Source organism: Arctopsyche grandis, chromosome 12, assembly GCF_051622035.1.
Source record: "Arctopsyche grandis isolate Sample6627 chromosome 12, ASM5162203v2, whole genome shotgun sequence".
Taxonomy (NCBI): domain Eukaryota; kingdom Metazoa; phylum Arthropoda; class Insecta; order Trichoptera; family Hydropsychidae; genus Arctopsyche; species Arctopsyche grandis.
Window position 1 is genome coordinate 12,117,901 of NC_135366.1, and position 22,393 is coordinate 12,140,293.

General features: G+C 31.5%; 1 protein-coding gene across 1 annotated transcript in view; it reads right to left on the bottom strand.

Moving 5' to 3' along the window:
• The window catches only part of LOC143920557 (gonadotropin-releasing hormone receptor-like), a 76,866-nt gene that overhangs the window by 1,452 nt on the left and 53,021 nt on the right, over positions 1 to 22,393 (bottom strand). The window contains exons 3-5 of the mRNA XM_077443475.1: positions 7,279 to 7,462; positions 1,892 to 2,079; positions 584 to 702 (exon numbers count right to left, since the gene is read on the bottom strand). Of these exons, the coding sequence (XP_077299601.1) occupies positions 584 to 702; positions 1,892 to 2,079; positions 7,279 to 7,462 (491 nt within the window). The remainder of the gene's footprint in view (positions 1 to 583; positions 703 to 1,891; positions 2,080 to 7,278; positions 7,463 to 22,393) is intronic.

A 22,393-nucleotide genomic window follows, 5' to 3' on the forward strand; every position in this document is an offset into this window, starting at 1 on the left:
ATGTAGAAAATAAGCCTCACTAAAATAGTAACGAAAAACACCAACAGATGGCTAGTGAAAATTCTACTGAAAATAGGTGTAAAAAAATCAGCTACATTCAGAATAGACTACGAATAGATTGGTACTCACCATTGACAGATAGCAGCACTAAATAAATTACAATTTTTTTAATTATTTCACAATTGACAGTACACAAAGAAAGTTAAGTATCAAATATATTGTATCAAATTATTGAATGGAAAAATGAAACAAATGAAAACTTTCTACGTGTGATTGAATTATGCTAAAATATAAACTAGAGATATGCCCAGTATAACTCACATTAACATATCTACTTAATCATATATAAAGTTCATATAAAAATGTTATAAACAATTATAAAAAAAATATATCACAGATAATATCACCAATATGGAGTGTAGTTTTTTCGTTGCGTGTAAAATTGAACGGTTATCAAATTTACACATATTGCGATCAACCCTTTTGACGGGTGACTGGAATCTTCGTGTGAAGGGGGACCTGTTCAACGTATTGAACCCAGTAATATTTTTGAAAAAACTTGTCAGCATAAAAGTATATGAACCTGTTACTTCCACGACGGCGGCGACCAGGCCATAATTGAAAAGCTCCATATATAATGGGATTTACTAAACTATTTGACATTCCAAAGAAGAATATTCCAGATCTGAGGTCTTCGCTTAACTGAAAATCAATAACAGGTGAAAACATTAAACGAAGATTTTGTAGTATTCTATAATATATGCATGTGTTGAACAAGAAATCATTCATTTCAAATAGAAACCTTACATTTCAAGTACATCACATATAAAATGCGCATATTAAATTTTGGTGATAAATAACATCAGACGTTAAGTAGGTAAAATTATGTTTTATGATATTATTATAGAATATACTATCAAAATCCGCTTACAAAGTTGAAGGTTACTACTTGAAATGAGCGTTGTTACATCTATTATATAATTTTGAAAGAGACTTTGTGGTGGCACGACAAATCAGCGCAAACCAACTTAGCGCCGACCTTTCGGCGCAGAGAACTCACCGCAACGACAACTCAGCGGATGACAATTCAGCGCATGGACTATTCAGCGCAAAATCAACATTTTCAATAAGTTTCAAATGCGTTTTCAAAAATAATTACTGTATTAAAATTGTCGGTCATATCTACATGATAATTTCATAAATTTGAATAAATTTATTTGACACTCTTTGTGCCTTTGTGCCCGGTTTAGAAACCCTGCTTAAAAATAAATTTTTGCGGCCTTAGTTGAGAAACCCTGCTTGCGTAATATTTCAAGGCACAAAGAGTATCAAATAAATTTATTCAAATTTATGAAATTATCATGTAGATATGACGGACAATTTCAATACAGTAATTATTTTTGAAACTTATTGAAAAAATTGATTTTGCGCTGAATAGTCCATGCGCTTAATTGTCATCCGCTGAGTTGTCGTTGCGATGAGTTGTCTGCGCCGAAAGGTCGGCGCTTAGTTGGTTTGCGCTGAGATGTCGGTGCGCCGAGACTTTGTATATATATATATGTATATATATATATATATATATATATATATATATATATATATATATATATATACATATAATATTTCCTATTATTATTAATACAAATGAATATTTCCTATTAGATTCGCCATGTTTACGCTGTTTATATTACAAATACGGAGCGAAGCCGGGTAAAACTAGTTTTAAATAAATTAACAACAGCATATTGAATAAAATAATGAAATTTTCATTGTAAGTTAAATTAAATTCCATATTGGAAAATATGAGTTTTACATTTAAATTGAAAATATAAGTATTTGATATTAAATTTTTTATTTATAATATAGAGATAAAAAAAAATTGTGATATTACGTGACTGTCAGGTTCGTGGAATATAAATATAATCATCATGGTGTAGTAAGGAGTCCACCATACTACGAATGCAATGACAATGACGACGGAAATTCTCAATGACTTCATTTTGGCACGGTGAATCAATCTTCTTCGGTTCAAGTCGGGTCTCCTGCCAGTGACTTCAGCCCTAAAGACCTTTTCACTTCCTGAAATATATAAAAAGGATTGCATAATATATTACATACATTTTTACGTAAAATTCTGTATACAACATGTTATTCACTCGAGCAAACACGACTGAAAAGTTTCAATTTCATAACTGTCTGTGTAAGTCAGATCTACAATATAATATTAACTAAAGGTAGATAAATTTAAAATGGAAATTTCAACAAAGAATACTTTTTGTCATTTAAAATTTAATTTCGCATTTGTTTCAATCACAGAAATATTTTACCTGTCATCCGTTTATTGCGTTTTCTTCCCTGTATTTCAATTATTTTAGTTATAAGAAAATAGTTAACCAGAAAATTTAAAGCCGGCGAAAGCACGTAAACAACAGTACGAAAAATATTCTTGACTACAGTTTATATGGAAACATTCATATGTTCCGTAATGTGTATGTGAAGTATCGGAAACAGCAGCAACGGACACGATCTATTAATATTATACAGCAGTACCGAAACATATCGAGCAGAACCGGTCTCCGTGACGTCATAGTGGCGAGTGCACCCGTCATAACGAAAGCGATGCCATGCGCATATGAATATTTGTGGAAACGTCATATTATGACAATTTTGATTGGACAATACTACGCAGGTGTTTCGAGCCGCTGAAGACCGATGCGGATATCTGCAAATAATCGACGAGGTGGTCGCCAACGTTCGGATGCAACAGGGCATTAAGAAGAAGGAGAATATACTACGCAAGCAATATTGCGCCGTATTGTCGCGTTCTGTAATGTATGTATGTAAGCCAATTATGCTTTTCACTCATCCGAAACAAGTATGAACGTGTCGAAAACGGGTGGTGCTGTATAGAGTGAATAGAAGTAGTCTTTTCCGTGCAGTGTTGCGACGAGCTGTTGACGTACCGTGTTGGATAACATAAATAGACATTTGAAGTTAAATTTTCTATAAACACATTATAATTTATTTGATTTGAAAATGACTTATTATTTTTAAAATTGCATTGTGCTATCAATATACGAACCGTTATATTTGAAAAGTGTCATAAGTCCACCTTTATTCATCTAGAGAAATATTTCGCAAAACATTGAATACAATGTTTTGCGTTTAACAATATTTAAAAATACTGGTAACCTGTAATACGTTTATTCTGCTTTTCCGAGATTCTGGACATATCGAATTAAAATAAGTGATAAAAATTTGTGAATTAACACAAACAGATATAGTATTTTTGGAATTGAAAATTGAACTTCCGCCTCTTTCAGATATAACGGCTCATATATATATATACATATGTAAATTAGATTATATAATAACCACTAAACATTATACATAAAGCCAAAGTGTTTAAATGTAAATTTATTGAAAATATAGCTAGATGAAAAACCTACTTTAGGTAAGAGATATATAGCGGAAACATTTTTTATCTCGCAAAGGAATTTCTTAACACGTCTTTTATACTATTGGTATGATATATTGATGAAATCAATTTTACATATAAGAAGAATGAGTGCAGAATTTTTTATTTCATGTGGCATTGGCCGTACGTGTCGTGCATGGGAAAATAATCGAGCTTTTAAGAGAAGAAAGCTTTCCATGTTTAATATCTTGCTGCAGGATTATCCGCGAGAAGGACGCTAAAGCTTTCACAGCGCCACGGAAAATGAATTGCGGATCTTTCAATCTTCGAATGGCGGCCACAACGATTTTGTGCACTTTTCCAAAAGAATGATTGAAAAGCTTTTAAGGGATCACTAAGAAAACTCAACAAGGTCAACTGAAGACTCTCTAGAATATCCTCGATGAAGTTTGAACGGAGCTCAATTTAATAAAATCACTTTGAAGATTCATTCTAACTACTCTCGAACACGTTCAAATCCCATGTTTCTCTTTATATATCTATTATCATACTTAGCACATTTTGAGTTAATTGCTACAAGCTGAAAATAAACATAAGGATATGCTTTTAATGATATCATTCAACATAATCTGAAATATTTTGCTTTGTGTCAAAGTAAATTCTATTTAAGTTTCACAATCAAATAGTGTAGTGGTGACTTTATATTCATATTTCTGAATTCAACAATTAAAGCTATATACATATGTATATATGTATAAATGGCTAGAGGAAATGAAGGGAATTCAATAATTTTGAACGGTTAATTAGTTTTATGTCAAGGATCAAATAGTTTTACTCGTGCCGAAAGCTTTTGATCCTACGCTTTCTTAGACGATTAATGTTGAGAGGGTTTATGCTAGATTCTAAAGGTTCTCGTTGTGACGTAGTAGTTTAACGACTCGTTAAAACAACATTAAGTATTATGCAAAGACACCGCAATACCACAATAGTGCTTGTGCAAACGTTTACAACATGTCTGAGTGTACACATGTAAATTTGACATTGTCTGAATTAATGTAAACTGTGTTTAAAAGGGGAAGTTTGAAAAAAGAAAACTTTACGGTATATAAAACACATACATACATATATGTATGTACATAAGTTGAATCAAGGTAGAGAAGTTTCGTGAAACAATATATATATATATATATATATATATATATATATATATATATATATATATATATATATATATATATATATATATATATATATATATATACTTATATATGTACATATATATATATATATATATATATATATATATATATATATATATATATATATATATAATATGAATATACATACAAATATAATAATGTTTCTTTTGAAAACAGATCATTTGGTATCATTTGAGTAAAGTTGTATTTATATAAAATATTACAATTATAAAATTTCATACACTTATTATATTATTAATTTTATTATATAAACCAAAATGTACAAGTCATAAAATTTAATTCAATAGGAACTCAAGAATCTTCATTTGTCAAAGTCAAAGTGATTTTCAGCCAATGGGCACGGACACATAAATGCAAATATAAAATCATTAAAAAAGGATGTCAGCTCAATAAATTATTATACCGTTTTGATGTTGTCTATAGAGTCCAATTAAAATTATAAAATCTTTTATTGAAATAAAACAAGAATAATTGGGATATTTTGACGATTTTTATTTGATTATTTTTTATATATAATTATCATTATTATAATATTATATATCATACTTTACATATATAAAATTTACATATATGTATGTATATGTATGTATGTTCTTCCTCGTTTTCTTACCGCATGTAAGCGATATTTTAGTCACAAATTGGGAAATTCGTTTTATATGTGAGGCATGGAATCTATATTTTAAACATCATATGTACATATAATAATATATAAAAATGTTTTTGTTTTTTAAATTAAATCATGTAATTGGTACGTTTCTTCAAAATAAATGTGTATCGGAAAAGATTCTATATTAATTACTCTGGATAGCTAGTAATTTATAAACCGTGTAATTCGATCGTTGCCGTTATTTAATTATTCGTTAATCTGGGTTTTCGTTGAAGGTAACTGGAATGTATTTATTTTCAAAAAAATATTAGAAAATAATTATGTTGTCCATAAAAGGATAGTCTTTAAACTTTATTTTATAATATGTATGTATGTATGTACATAAAAACGTATACATATGTATAATAACAAAAAAAAATATGAATTGATTAATTTTTATAAATATGTATAATTTTTATTATATACATATATATATATATATATATATATATATATATATATATATATATATATATATATATATATATATATATTCCAGATTTTATATTTCAATTCCGATTCCGATTAGTTATTACTAGTCATATTGGAACTTTATTTTAAATCACGTATCAATCCGAAAGCACCCGTTGAAATTTCAACGGGCATAAAACTAGTACGTATATAATATGCATTACATGAATATGAAATTAAAAAGCAAAATGTTAAAAATCTAATTAAGGAATCTAGATGGAAAAAAGCTGAATTTCAAAAATGGTGTAGGCGAGCTTGATTCGCCGAAAATGATATGCAAAGTTAACGTGGGAAATTTTTCGATTATATTATGATTATATGCAATTTAAATTTCTGGAACTTACTGAAGATTCAGTTCACTGTCATATGTTTATTGTAATTTTAAAAAAGGTATCAAATTTAAGGCCAAATTCATTAGGTAATATTTTTTAAAACAAAAAAGGTATTAATATATAAAAAATGATGTGGCAAGTATGAGAGACATAATTATGTATCTATGCTGTGTATACGAAAGGGTAAAAGTACAAAAACATAAGCCTTCATAACTGAGCCAAAACGAGAAGAGAGAATTGACGCTAATTAAGTAAATTAATCAGGTTTTTTCGGTAGAAGCTCAAACAAATGTTTAATTAAAAATTCTTCCCGCAATGCGAAGTTTAACTTTGTTCGGAGAGTAATTTTATGCGTCGGAAAAAAAATGTAGTTATGACTCAGCATCGTGATTAAAAATATAATAGATTTATAAATATTTGAACGATCATTTATATATTTGAATGAAATGTATTCATACATACACATATTTTTGAAAGCGTACCTGTCTTTTTAGTCCACGACCTACAATACAGAGTATTTTTGATTTTCCTTTTCGTAGAAGATTTATCGGAATGGGAAAATCGTGCGTTTACACACAAACGAATTGCTTCACTTTGAGTAAAACTTCGAAATTGAATTTTTTCTTGAAAATTTTTCATTTTCACGCATGGAAAATTTCTAAATTTTAGTCTTGTTTTTCTACTTCAGTAAGAAATATAATATACACAAGCGCACGTATGTACTCGTAAATATATATGATCTATATTAAACATATTGTACACTTCAACAGATTGACCTTGTGCTATGTGACCCGACTGATTGAAAATATTTCAATAAATAAATCGTCAGTGAGAGGAAAGCGTAGACGACGATGATGATTGATCGCGTCGGTGTTGACCCAGAGAAATCTATTATGATTTTGCTGGCAAACATAATATATTATCCCCACGAGGATTCGAAAGGATTTATGGCTTGCTTATTTATTTAGTAACGCGGAATATTGCGTAGCTTGAAAAAAGTGCTGGATTTTTTCTTCGAAACCATTAGCTTCCGTTATTTTACCCGAGGCGATATTTTTCGCTACTAAATATAAATCTACGTGAATAAAATCAGTCTTGAAAGATCTCCCGTCTTAAATCCAAAATTTGTATGTGAATCGTGTCCCATACATTTTATAGTGAAGGTTGCGCGATAAAAGTTGCTTGACTTACTTGATATAGTGACAAAGGTAGCAGCGTAGGTCGACATCAGGATTATGAGAGGCAGAACGAACATGAATAGCAAAGATAGGGATGTGTAGAGCTGCTCCTGCCATTTCTCCGTATACGAACCGTGGGTCACGCACTGGTAAAACTCTTCAACGAAAGGCCCCCGAGCTTCGTGAAACACTAATATCTGCGAAAATTCAAACAAGAAAAAAAATGAAACACGAAAAAGGAATATGTTACAGCTGAGAGTGGGGGAAAAAAAATGGGATAATTCAGCGAAAATCCGCTGAAAGATCCGCACCGGAAATCGCCTCGACGATCATCATCAAAATGGATGAATACAATTCTTATTATATTCGTATTTATTTCCATTGTGCCGTGGAAAGCTTATGATTGCACGACGACTTTATTCGGCATATTTTAATATTCGGGACAATCTTGAAATCGTATTTGAAAGGTCTATTGTGTTATAAATTAAATTAACAATCATCACGCATAAAGGAGCATTCATATCTAGAAACAATAAACTTGCGTGGCACAGACGACAAATTTTCTTCATTACATTGTCTATATATCAGGGCTGTGGAGTCGATTCGAAATTCACCAACTTCGACTTTATTTTATGATTCGATTTCGACTCCGATTCCAACTTGAACGAAGTTAGTGAGAGCAGCTTTTCTTGCCAACATACATATAACATTGTTAGTAATAAATAAGAAGAGGTTTGTAAAAATAGCGATTTTCAAAATAAAAAGAATTGAAAAAAATCACTAAAAATTGACATGTAACCCAATTTATTGAATTATTGGTAATTAAATAAAGTAAAAGTAAAGTAAATACATTAAAAGTTTATGTAAATACGTAAATGAATTTCATACACCATAAATCAATGATAAAAATGAGAATAAAAAATAGTATAAGACGAAGGAAGCAATCGGTTTTCACAACAACACATCAAAATACGTGCGATTTAACGTTTTTATTTATAATGTAATTCATGGTTTTTATAAAGAAATTATAAAATTTAAATTTATTAGTGAATTTACTTCAATAAAATTGGAGACTCTAGTTGACACATACCGTAATACTATTAATTTTATTTTATTTTATATCAATTAATCTTGCACACTTGCCTAACAGATTGCTCCAAAGTGACGAGTGTGCTAAACAGATTAAGAACAGAAGAAAAAATACATGAATTACATAAGAAGAAAAATAAATACATGACATTAAAAATTCTTACAATAAATAAAAATATAACAGCCAAGTCAACAGTTAACAATTAAAATTGTCAAATATTAGCAGCTCTAGTTGGTCGCGACCCCCGGAACCGAGGAAGCGGTGCAGTGAATGAAAAGAGATATGACAAATGTCAATGGCACCATCCAGTGAATTTAAGAATCGAAGGCCTCGAGGAATGGGAGAATTAAAATATGATATAATATAATTCTTGCCAGAGGAACATGAAAAATTGAAGAAAATATTAAAAATTAGTTGCAGTCGGTTGATTTTTTACGACTCCGACTTCACAGCCCTGCTATCTACGAACATACTACATGAATATTCACCTATTCATATGTGTACATGTATATACGGTGGTGTTATTATATAATGTATGAATTACAAGATTAAAAATAAATAAACAGGTAAATAAATACGTGCTTCGTACAGCATTACTAGAAATTTCAGAGATAATTCTATTAAAAGGGATACAATCCATTCCAAAACACAATTATTTAGTACTAATTATAATTAACTACTAAAATAATAGCGAAAAGGTACAAATATTCCCGGTGATGTGCGGGTGTTTTAGTCTAGGGCCCTTTGGCCAAAACGGTAATAGAATAATAAATGTAATGTTATAGAAAAATAAAAAAATATATATGTAGGGAGATGTCTTTAGTCTCCTCGTGTCCCACCTGTTTTTAAAGTCACGAGTCGCCAAACAAACAGATGAAATTTATACTTATAGCTTTTATGAAGATTAGAGAGTTTATTTGCAAATATAGCAGCAAAAACAAAGTTTCCTTAAGTGTGATTGAAATAGAATTTGCGACACACTTGGTTTTTTTCACGTACACTTTCACAATCACATAGCACGGTTCTATCGTACCTTTCCCTAATAAAATATGTATATCCAATGGGCTTCAGCTTTCGGTTTATTTTATCCATTTTAGAGTTACGGTCGATGCTGGTCCCAAAAGCCCTTTCTCTTATAAGCAAATGTTGCGCTTTTGCTCCCATTCCGGTCTTTGTTTTCCCATCCTTTAAGCTCCTCGTCATATTATTTACCCACTCGGCACTTTGGGGCATTTTGCGAAATTCACCACCAAAACTTTTCCATTATTTGAAACGTTTTGTTACATTTTCCTCCTCATTTATTTGACTTATTATTGTTGTATTTTTTCGCCTTGTCCCAAATTTTCTTTTTGTACGTAGGCGCTTAAGCGATATTTGTAACTTATCGCCGCTAATGCAAAAAAAAAACAACATTACATAGAAACAGAGTGGTAATTGTTTTGTCGTGTTTGTTTTATAAAATGAACCATTTAGAAGAGTTCAAATTAACTTAACGACAATTTTATATTTTTTATTTGTAATAACATATTTCACATAGAAAGATTTTAATTAATACCGTTACAAAATTGTTTCACTTCGAATTCAGGGTGAGCGATTAGCAGGTTAATACGGTGGGTTGGGATGTCTGCATTGCGTAGATTTAAGCTTTCGTATTAATCCGGTGCAGGGTCACATATTGAAATAATTAGCCGGTGTCGTTTCGAAAAGGCGAATTTAAAAGAAGAGGGCTAAGAGGGCTGCCGTTAATCCACAGTTCGGGACTGTATAACGGCGCAATTTGGATGATAATGCGCCCGTTATAACCGTGGAACTTCCCTTTAATTAGAGCTGATGGGAAAAGTAGACCTTAAACCATAATCCAGAATCGTGTCTCATAATCTAAATCTTCCCACGAATGGGTACTTAAAAATGACGACGTTATGGTTGCACTGTGTGCAACGCTGCTCCCGAATTTGATTAAATTTAAACTTTTTCAAGTTGTCATGTAAGAGTATTAAAAAATTGGCAGACAATATACAAATGATATGATTTACATGTACATATGTATGTTCCCATGTACATCCATCGTTAAGAAGTTCAATTGAGTTACATGCTTATTTCGCTGCATGCGGCTGCATATGCTCATTTCATATTTTTGTCTCGACTTTTGCCTTTTTAAACATTCCAGAAAGATCCGGCTCAATTTTAATAATTGCCAATCATCAATGCACATCGAAATGTCATCTGCGCAACCCAATGAATATCTCGTCTTTCGTACATGCTTAAATTAAAACAGTCGCGAATTTCGTCGAGACGTCAAATACTGAAATGCAGCCGCGTCGTTTGCAGCGGTTTGTAGCAAACCCAGTTACAGGAGATGCTATATATGTAAGTACCAGTATATATGTACATATTTTACAATATAAATGTGTGGCGAGCTACAGTTTTCGATTGTAAATATATATATATATATATATATATATATATATATATATATATATATATATATATATATATATATATATATATATGTATATCTATTCAAGTTCTGTTATCCGAAATATATACATATATCATATGAAAGTAATTAGCCAACGGTAAATGTTAAGCTATGTATGTACGTATATATACATATGTACCTACTATATACATAGCCCGATAGGTAACATTTGATTAAACAAAGTTGGAAGTCTTGCCAATAAACCAAAATAAATAAACCAGTCCGAAAAACGCGAATTTTGGATTTTCATCGATGGGCCTAGTGGAAAACTTTTGCCGTATCAAGGGAACGTCAAATAAAATATTTCATTAAATTTAAACAATGTCTTGTGCCTCCAATCGATTTATCTCGCCAAAATTTCGAAAAAATAGATTTTTTTATATACATATACATATATGTACATATGTATCTCTTATTTGAGAATACTTTTGATTTTTTTACTATTTAAAAAAAAGTTTAATATTCACCTATTGAAGATTATTTCGGTCGATTATGATAAGTTTTGAATGATTAATGCAAAATAGTAGTAATCAGTCGAAACTTATCATAGATTAGTACAAAATATACTAACGGTAGTACTGAAATGTAATAATTTCAATTTATGTTAGTTTCAATGTTGTGAATTTAGAATAAAACGTTGTATCGGCTAGTTTGGATGGATTAGCCGAAAAATTAGTTAACATTCAACATCCATTTTGGCCTCCTATTCAAAGGACCCGTTAAGTGTGTCATAAATTTAAAATCATAAATAAAGTATGCCGAAAATATCGTACTTATACCTGAGACCATTTCCGAACACATATGTATGCATGTACATACATACATACATATGTACATATGTTGATTGATAACTGACTATTATCAATGAGAAGTTTAGTGACCTTTGATTATTTTCAAATAACAATTATTTGAATGCATCTTAAAATATACATTCAAATAATTGTTATTTGAAAATAATGTCAAAACCAGTTTTTGAGGATTATCACCGATGCATATCGTTTCGTCACAAATGAAGAGATCCACAAGGACCTTAAAATCAAAAAAGTAAAAGAAGTCATCCGAGAATGCGCCGGGAGGCACGAGTTGAGACTGCACCGTCACCCTAACATAGAAGCGTTGCAGCTATTGGACACAACTCACCAGCAGAGGCAAAAAAAAAAATCTTAAAATATAATTTGGAAAGAGACTTTGTAAGTATTGTTGGTTGAGAATCGAAAACAAGTCAGTTTCTATGACGATTCGATTGGTTGAATATTTTTTTTTTTTTCAATGAATATTTACTATTAGATTTTCCATGTTTAAGCTGTTTATATTACAAATACTGAGCGAAGCCGGGTAAAACAACTAGTATATTTAAAAGCTAAAACTATCACTTCCACGAAAAACTTCTTCAAAGCAATGAGCACGCAAAAATCTCTTTACAGTTTTCTTGGAAATTCACAAGGTGTAGAAAGACTCGGAACATAATTTTGTAATTAATTACAGATTAATTAAAATATCAATTAAAATAATGAATTAAAAGCCTACAATTAATATTAAATTAAATTAACTTATTATCATTTCAATGGTTATTAATTAAAATGTATTGCAATAATTGCTTAAATAAATCGATACCGATGAATACTGGTACTTCAAATAGTAGATAATTCCTTTTCGGTAGCAACGGTAGTGACAAATATTGGTATTTTTGGAATTTCTAATTGTTACAGTGAAAGCATATTTCAAATGAAAGTATATTTTCACCAATTCAAGCAGTTACAATATATCAAACAATGAATTTACAACGTTTAACTGTAACGTTAACTCTAACAACCCTATCTTAAATGAATAGGGCCAACCCTTCCTTAACCTAACCTATCCTAACCCTTAAATAATACCAACCCTAACAATCTAATCTTAAATTAATAAAACCAACCCTAAAAATGTGACTGGTTATGATTTCACTGAAACGTCAGTGAAAATATATTTTCACTTGAAATATAATTTCACTGTGACATACATATACATAGTATAAACGAGCCGTTATATTTGAAAATCCATTTTTCAGTTCCAAAAACACTATTTCTGTTTGACTTAATTCCCAAATTGTTATCAATTATTTTATTTCAATATGTCCAGAATCTCGGAAAAGCAGAATAAACGTATTACAGGCCATCAGGATTTTTGAATATTATAAAAAGCAAAACATTATATTTAATGTTTATTATGCAAACTATTTCTAGAAATGAAGATAATTCGACTTATGCCAGTATCAAATATAACGGCTCATATGTACATACATATGTATGTATTATATATTAAACGTTCAATTTAGAAGTATTTGACTGACCGTAATCACCATGAATAATAATTTTTTTTTTTACTATTATTTTAATGTATAAATGGAAAATATAAGACTGAAATCTTACTATACATATTTCTTCATAGAAATTTCAAAATTATTATTTTTTCAATATAGAATGAATGCTGTTTATTATGTGAATGTTATGTATGTACATATGAAGATATATTTTTTCATTATATATATACATACGTATGTATGTGTTTAAGCATGTAAGAATATGTTGAAAACCGAATAGGCAGACTTCAACAAACAGGCAGGCTTAAACGTATTATATAATAATTCTTTGAATAATACTATCATATGTATAATATAATATATGGCATTCAAATATTACTTTTCATATATGGAAAGTTTTAAGTAAATTTACTTTGAGATATATAATATGTATGTATGTATTCGAACAATTTCACAGGGTTTCCCAATAGTTTGCCTGTGCTTCCCTTGGAATAAATAACCCTTTAAGGGATTGCAACAGTTGCCGAGGCTTTCACGCATTTATAACTGAAATGTGCGTCGTTGAACCAGATGCGACCTCTCACACACTTTGGAAACTGATAAGGCCCAGATTCGCGTCATTCAAAACCGTATTATGAGATCGCGATAGCGCGCCATTATGTTCAAATTTATCTCACCATAAAAGTGCGCGAAAACTACCTATACAAAAAACGGAGCGTACAAATGTATTCTACACATTTGTATTTATTTGGTACACATATATGGTATTTATTTGGGTTAATTCGCACATTAAAGATTTTTATCTCATATTTACAGTCGAGGACTTTTGACTTTTTGGGATAAAGCTCGAGACCGTTTGAAATTAACGCCCACTTGATTTGTAAAGTTTTATTTTTGAGCTTAAACATTTAAATATTAAATCAATTTGATATTTAAATGTTTTTTTTATTTGTGGAGTTTTTAATTTGAAATTTTATCATTTTAGATAAAAGTTGTTGAAGAATTTCATAATCGGTATGAAATTTATGTATAGAAATTTATACAATATTGAACTTTGCCGAAAATTTCGTCAATGTCGGTTGGCAGATTTTTGTTCATGTATTTTATACATATACATGAAATAAAATGTGGTTGAAAGTATCTAAGATTTATTTTAAGCAAACATTTACATGCCTTTCCTGTAATACATAATATAAATTTTTTACGTGACGTCACATTTTTACGCATGGGAAAACGAATGAATAATTTAATAATGCTGTCGAAGTTTCGTCCCTTTTCCGTTATTGAATAAGAAGGAAGGGAATGCGAAAATTCCCACGAATGTTTTCCGATGAGAAAAAGTTCGTTTTGCTACAATAGTTAAGTTTTTTTTGAGCTTTGCGGTGAAAGATCTCGGCTATAAATCTTTGCCTATCAAGTTTTTATCCATTCAGAGATATCTGGTCGAATACCTTAATTATCTCCAAATGTGGTAAAAGAGCAAGGCTATTTTTTATATCATCATCATCATTTACAGCCATTCGCCATCCACTGCTGGATGAAGGCCTCTCCAACACGCTTCCACTCGTCTCTGTTTTGCGCAACACTCATCCATCTCATTCCGCACATTTTCCTAATTTCGTTCACCCATCTTCCTTGCGGTCTTCCTTTTACTCTTTTGCCTTCTCTCGGGTACCATTCAAGCACTTCTTTTGTCCACCTTTCGTCCATCCTCCTAGCTACGTGACCCGCCCATTGCCATTTCAATCTCTTCACTCTATCCACTATGTCCACTACCCTTGTCATATTTCTCACCCACGTGTTCCGCTTCCTGTCTTTCCTCGTTATGCCAAGCATACAGCGTTCCATACTTCTTTGAGTGCATTGGATTTTATTTTGCATCTTGGCGTTCAGTGTCCAAGTTTCACATCCATACGTCATCACTGGCAAAACGCATTGATCAAAGATCCTTTTCTTCAGGCAGAGTGGCATTTTTGATTTAAAAACAGCATTCATCCGTCCAAATGCACTCCACCCTAATTTCATACGTCTCTTTATCTCTTCATTTTTACTACCAGACATGTCAATTATTTGACCTAAATATAAATAATTATTTACTACTTCTACTGGTTTATCATCTAAGGGGATGCTATCAGGCATGCAATAACTATTGAACATTAGTTTAGTCTTATCTACGTTAATTTTTAATCCTACTTTTCTACTTTCCCTGTCCAGCTGTGTTAGTCTGATAAGTAGGTCAGCTGAATCACGAGCTACTAAAACTATATCGTCTGCGAACCGAAGGTGACTCAAAAAGCGACCATTGATGCTTACTCCGGCTGTATCCCAATCCAATTTCCTGAAAACTCCCTCAAGCACCGCATTGAATAACTTGGGCGAGATTGTATCTCCTTGTCTTACTCCTTTTCCTATGCTAAATCTATCTGTACCTGAAAAAATTTTAACCGAAGCTGTGGCATTCTTATATATTGCAGCTAACAGTCCCACATAGGGTTCCGGCACTCCCTGTGTTTTTAGAGCGTTAAGTACTGCATTATGACTAACTGTATCGAAGGCTTTCTCATAATCGACGAAACCTAGGCACAATGGCCGTTGATATTCGTTGGCGCGCTCGATTAGTTCGCCAACTACTTGGAGGTGGTCCATTGTGCTGAAATTTGCCCTAAACCCTGCCTGCTCTATAGGTTGGTTCTCGTCGAGGATATTTTTCAGCCTTTCTGTAATAACCTTCGTGAAGAGCTTGTAGACCGCTGAAAGTAGACTAATGGGTCGGTAGTTCTTGATATCGCTTTTTTCGCCTTTTTTGTGTATTAAAATGATAGTTGCGTTATTCCATCCTTCTGGTATAGCTTGGTTCTGGATGCATTTGCTGAAAAGCCTAGCTAAGATATTAATTAGGGGGGGGCCGCCACATTTTAGTAAGTCAATGGGAATATTATCTTCCCCTGGGGTTTTACCGTTCTTTGCAGTTTTTAGCGCGGCCTCTACTTCGCTAGGCAATACTGCAGGAACCCTTTGGCCGTGTGTCGATTCCAGAGCGGGGAATTGGCCGTTGTCGTTCTCGTATAGTTTTGCATAGAACGTGTAAACTCTGTCTATGATTTCTTCTCTATTCCTAATTATTACTCCGCTCTCTGATCTGATTGCGATCATTTGGTTTTTGCCTAAGAAAAGATCCTGTTTGCACTTTTTCAGGCTACGGTTATTCTTAATGGTATTTTCTATTAGCTTGCTGTTAAAATCCCTGACATCCCTGACTATTCTCTTTTTAATTTCCTTATTTACTAGATTGTATTCTTGCTTATTATTATCCCTATCTAAATTCCTTTTATGCTTAATTAGGTTTTTTGTTTCCGCTGAAATTTTGCTTAATTTAATCTGTTTCCTGAATCCACCTAATTTCTTACCTGTTGAGGTTAGAACCGAACTAATTACAGTGTTCAATTCCTCGATGTCTGCTTCTGGGTTTAATTTCCCGTATCGATTTCCAAGTTCGAGTTCGAATTCCTTTTTCCTAGACCTTAGTTGAGCGAAATCTGGAGAGTTACTGCATCCTTTTATTAATTTCCTTCGTTCGCAATTTATATTAATGGCCATCTTGGCACGGACTAATCTGTGATCGCTACCTATATCTACTTTACTTAAAACACTAACGTCTTTAACGGAGTGCAGGGCATTTGTTAGGATGAAATCGATCTCGTTTCTGTCTCCTTTAGGACTCTCCCAAGTCCACTTATTGTTGGTGTTTTTCCTGAAAAATGAATTAGTGATAAAGAGCCTGTTGTGTTCTGCGAATTCTATGAGGCGATCGCCTCTGTCGTTTCTTTGGCCGGTACCAAAATTGCCTACTGCTCTTTCTGTATTTGCCTTTTGTCCTATTTTTGCGTTAAAGTCGCCCATGATTATTTTAAAGTGGTGACGGCTATTATCGTATGCGTCCTGTATTTTTTCGTAGAAGTCTTCTATTTCCTCGTCTGGGTGGCTAGATGTGGGGGCGTACACTTGGAAGATTTGACAAGTGTACCTGCTCGAGATTCTTAATACTATATAGCATATACGTTCCGATATGTCGCTTATTTCTATAATATTTCTTTCTATTCTCTTATTGATAAGAAACCCTACTCCTCCTATTCTACCATTTGGTAGCCCTCTCCAGTAGAGACAGTTACCACTTTTTAGGATTATTTGGTTTTGCTGTTTTCGTCTTACTTCACTAAGTCCTACTATATCCCATTTGATATTTTCTAATTCATTCTCTAATGCAAGCACACTTCCTTCACTCGATAACGTTCTTACATTGTACGTGGCTAAATACAGGTTTCTATTAGCTAAGCTATCATCCATCGTCACTCTTACCTTGTTGGAGGTTTGGATATTATTTTTCTCGCATTTATCCAAGATGTGTTGAGAAAAAGGCGGTACCTGAGAGAGATTTCCATTCAAGGAGTGAGTTCTTACCGCCATAGACTCTTCTCTGTGGTCAGCTTTGACAGATAGTCATCCTAGGTATCACTTGGATCACTTATGAATTATTACATGCCATTTAACAGGGTTACTTTGTAAGTGAAAGTAGTTAGTTATGATAATAATAGATTAGCAATTGTTATACTACTTTTTTATAGATCTTTATCGTGAGACGCCTCTTTGGAGACAACGGATTTATATATGTGAGTGCGGTTTGCAATTTAATATTTTAATAATAGCTTTAGTAAAGAATATAAAATTACACGAATTACTTTAATATAATTTAAATATAAAAAAGAACTGATAGACAGTTGGGAAACACCGTTTCTGTTTGCTATTATTCTATTAAGTAAAGTTCGTTAAAGATTTTTGGCTGGAAGCAATTATGTGGAAGATTTATTGCTTCTGTGGGACCGACTGAAGGACCCTTTTTTTGTATTCAGGTAAGGAGATGTATCTCGTTCGTATATTTTTTTTTTTTGCTCAGATTTGACACAAAAATTAGCACAAAATTTTTCGAAATAACTGATATAAAACCGCTTTTTACGACCGATTTGCTGTTTATTTTTACACTTAAATTATACTAGGATGCAATTAGTAGAATAAGTGATTAGATGGTTAAGTTTTTAGATTAAATTTCGTGCAATAGCCGGGTTTAAGCGAGTAATAGCGGGAAGAACGCAGAAGCACGTCTTCCCCGCATGACACGAAAGACCGAACTCCATTTTTTATATATACATACATATATTGTTTTAGAAATAATGTATTCGACGGTAAAGAAATTCATGAAATTTTCAAATATTTAAATTCAAGAGATTTAATGTGTATAGTAAAGGTGGAATAGTCTCATTCGAAAGTCATTGGTACCTAGAAAATATTACAAAAAAAAATCATGTTGTTAACAATGGTCACGAATATACGCGATTTCTTTTTATATAGGGTTATCCATTCAAATACGAAACGAAACATCTTGATCATATCTTCAATATCTAAAAATAGATAAAAATCATGGAAAAAAATGGATTGAGTTGAAAAAGTTTGTTTATGGACTAGTAAGTTAAAAGAGTTGGTCAGGAAAATGGAAAACCGAGAACGGCTCAGTTTGATTCAATTTATTTTATTTTGTATAAGATAAATTTTTCTTTTTACTATATTTTATTTTATTTTATTTTATTTTAAAAAATCAATACCACAGAGACTTGACAGGTTGCCCCAAAGCGATATATACTCGTACATAGGTATTTATTATATCGTGGAATACTTATAATATACTTACAATACATAAGAAACAATGAGCTTAATATACAAAGATGTGTAATTTACAATACATTCGTATAAGTAAATTATTCATGTATTTTATAAGTCTCTTGAATCCTATTCTACTATATGTAGCTTTCATTTATTACGCAACTTTCATTAATTTACCTCACGTAAGTGACTACCCAGCGTCCGTACGACCTTTCATGCTATTTTCTACATCTTGAGTATCATCCAAAACATTTTCTTTGTACATCTGCCATCGATTAATCTTTAGAAACTATAATCACTATTAGGGCAAGGTCATTCTTCTCACTCACGTGCTCCACATTTGGCCCTTTCATACTAGGTACTTATATGTATATGTATATACATATGTACATTCATACTAAAAGTTTTCCTACCAATATCGGATTTCACTTAACATTATAGCGTTCGTACGCAATCTCTTCAAAAGATATTTATCGAACTTTCATCTTTCACCCTATTTGCCCATAATTACATTTATGTATTTGTATTAAAACATAATGGATAAACGAATGATGCTTTAAATGCACACATTTCTAAAGGTTAATTCAATGCTGTTAGGGTTTTCAATTCGAGTAAACGAGTACTCGAGTATACATATATTCGTGCATTTTTTAAGCTCTCGATTATCGAGTATTTTAAAAATTAAATGAGATTCGCAAATCAAAAATTTTGAAATATTTAAAAATCAAAAATAAGTTATTTATCGTCTTTCTTTCGACGTTTATAACCGAGATAGAGCTGACAGTAGTCAGGTTATGATTTTTTTGCATAGTTTTGGTAGTCGGCTATGCTAATGAGGTTTAACGGAAAAATTTCTTTTGTGTCCTCCCAACTACTAAATATCAAGAAATATATTGGATTTGCCAACTAATGGACGCATCTATGGCGTAAACTGCTGAATAACTAAGAAACTGTTTGTATCAATATATCAACTAAAATTATAAACCAAAACATCTGTATATTTTCAAAGGCATTCAAAGTAAAATCAGTGATTTGCGAATAATCGAGAGTGAAGGAGGCTTGTGAAAATTATGTATATTTTAGTTATTAGCGTGAAAATTTTCTAAAATTCGATGCCATTAGGACTGCTATAGTTATAATTTTGAATTCCCCCTGTGGAAGCAATAGTCGGCAATTAGTGATTTGCTAAATATATTTACTTATATATAAATAATAGAAATCCAATTAATGTATAATATTTTAGCCATGTCAAAGCGATCAGAAGTTAGAGCGTATTTTTTAAGAAAGGAGCACAATTCACCCTACACTCTGTGTAATAAATATGATAAAAGCCTTTAAAGGATCGACAACTACTGGGATAAATCATTTGAAATGTCATGATTAATAGCTATTTTGGTACATTTGGTAAATTCTCGAGTAATCGAGTATTTTAAGATAAGATACACTGTTCGATACTCGAGTAGTAATTGTATACTATAAATGATGTCATCGTTATGACCACCCAGTAATCCAAATTCGAAATCTCTTAAGCAGTCAAGTGTTGTTCACAACATCGCTTCAATTTTCAAGTGCAACTTTATAAATTTGGCTTCCTTTGAGTCAATCCGCTCACGCTTTTCGACACCTCTTTGATCATTTAGTCATAGCAGTGTTGTGCCTTAATCTAAGAAGCATTTCGCTCGAGAGCCTACGTCTTGTCTCCAAATGAGTTCGTAAGCTCTGATATTTATTATTATATAATATAATATAATATAATATATATATATATATATATATATATATATATATATATATATATATATATATTTATTTTTATTACAATCAATCAATGTACACTCGTCATTACAGATCGCTCCAATGCGACGAGTGTACAATAATACATATACAATAATACATAGCATACAATCAGAATACGTAGAATACAATAATTAATTAAGTACAGAAATAATAATCATAGAGACATCTATGGATTATTTTTTTTTTTAGATTAAATGTACATGGGTAAATTTTGTTTGTTTATTTGTTGATTACCCATGTCATAAATGTACATGGGTAATCAACAAATTTCGTACAACGTCTACTTCTGCTTCGTTTTGCATTAAAAACTGACGTTCATGAATTGTATTAAGCGTTTCCTGTCGCCATTTATATTAATCGCGTGTGTGTGAAGCACAAATTTCTCCAATGCTACGTCAAAACAATGTACATATATTTAAACTGGAACCTACACAATTTTTTGTGCAGACGTGTACAAAATAAAGTTTCCTTTTAAACCTTGGTACGGTGTGTCGCTTTTATTGTACAAACTTCAATTATTCACATCGGTTTATTTTTGTTTCGTATGTGTGTATTCTCAGACAGATTTGCATGTGGTGTATGCCTTGCATTAAACATACATATATGTACATACATAGATATGTACATATATATTCGACATTAGAGAATGTCATCATTCGCATAATATTATATGTACTATATAATTTCGGCGCCAGATGCATTTAAACAACTATGTACATATGTACATCGCGCGTGCAGTTAGTAACAATGCAAGCTGGCAATTTATAGTCATACATTAGCTTGGAGACAAATTATTTTTTTTTGCTTTCATACTACATATGAACCTAACGAAAAAGTTGTGATGTTAGATAAAAAATACTAATGTATGAAATTTATCTAACCTGTACATAGTTACGCTTAAAAAAGTGTGAGCCCAATCCGTTGACCGATTTAGGAGATAATTGAATCCAAAAATGTATAAAGGATGTATAATAGGAGGTATCACTTCCAGTCAACTTGACAGCGTAAAAATTAACACACACAAACACACGCACATCTAAACCATGAAAACGTGATCAGTGATCGATTCTGAGATCGAATCAGATAAAATCTATTGTTACTACGGACATATGTACATACATACATACATATGAATGTATGTACATTGATAAAGTAAAAATCATCAAAAAAAATGTCTAATGCTTAAAATGGAATTTTTTTGCTAATTATATTTTTATTTCTACTACGTATTTAAAATAGTAGATGTATGTATGTATATAAAAAACACGACCAACTAACAAATGAGTCAATATTACCTATACGAAGGAGATCAAAATGGAATATTTGATTTTTTTGTATAGAAAAATACATATGTAGTATACATATGTATATGTATGTGCATACATTAGGCGGAAGCAAAAAATGCAAATTTTGGATTTTTATCGATGGACCTGGTGGAAAACTTTCGTCGTAACGAGGAAACCATAAAAAAAAATTTCATTGATTTTAAAAAATGTCCTGTTTCTCCAACCAATCGATTGATATCGACGAAAATTTCGAAAAAGTAGATTCTTTCATATATGTATCTTTGTTATTTCAATGGATATGTTACGAAAATTTACTGACCGTATATTTTTTCCTTGACAATAATCATATTTTATATTATTGAGATTTATTGACAGACTATATCTTTCATACGGCTTAATAGAAATAAATTAGGCCCAATTCAATATTATATTCCAATATAAATGAATATAAATGTCACAAAAAAA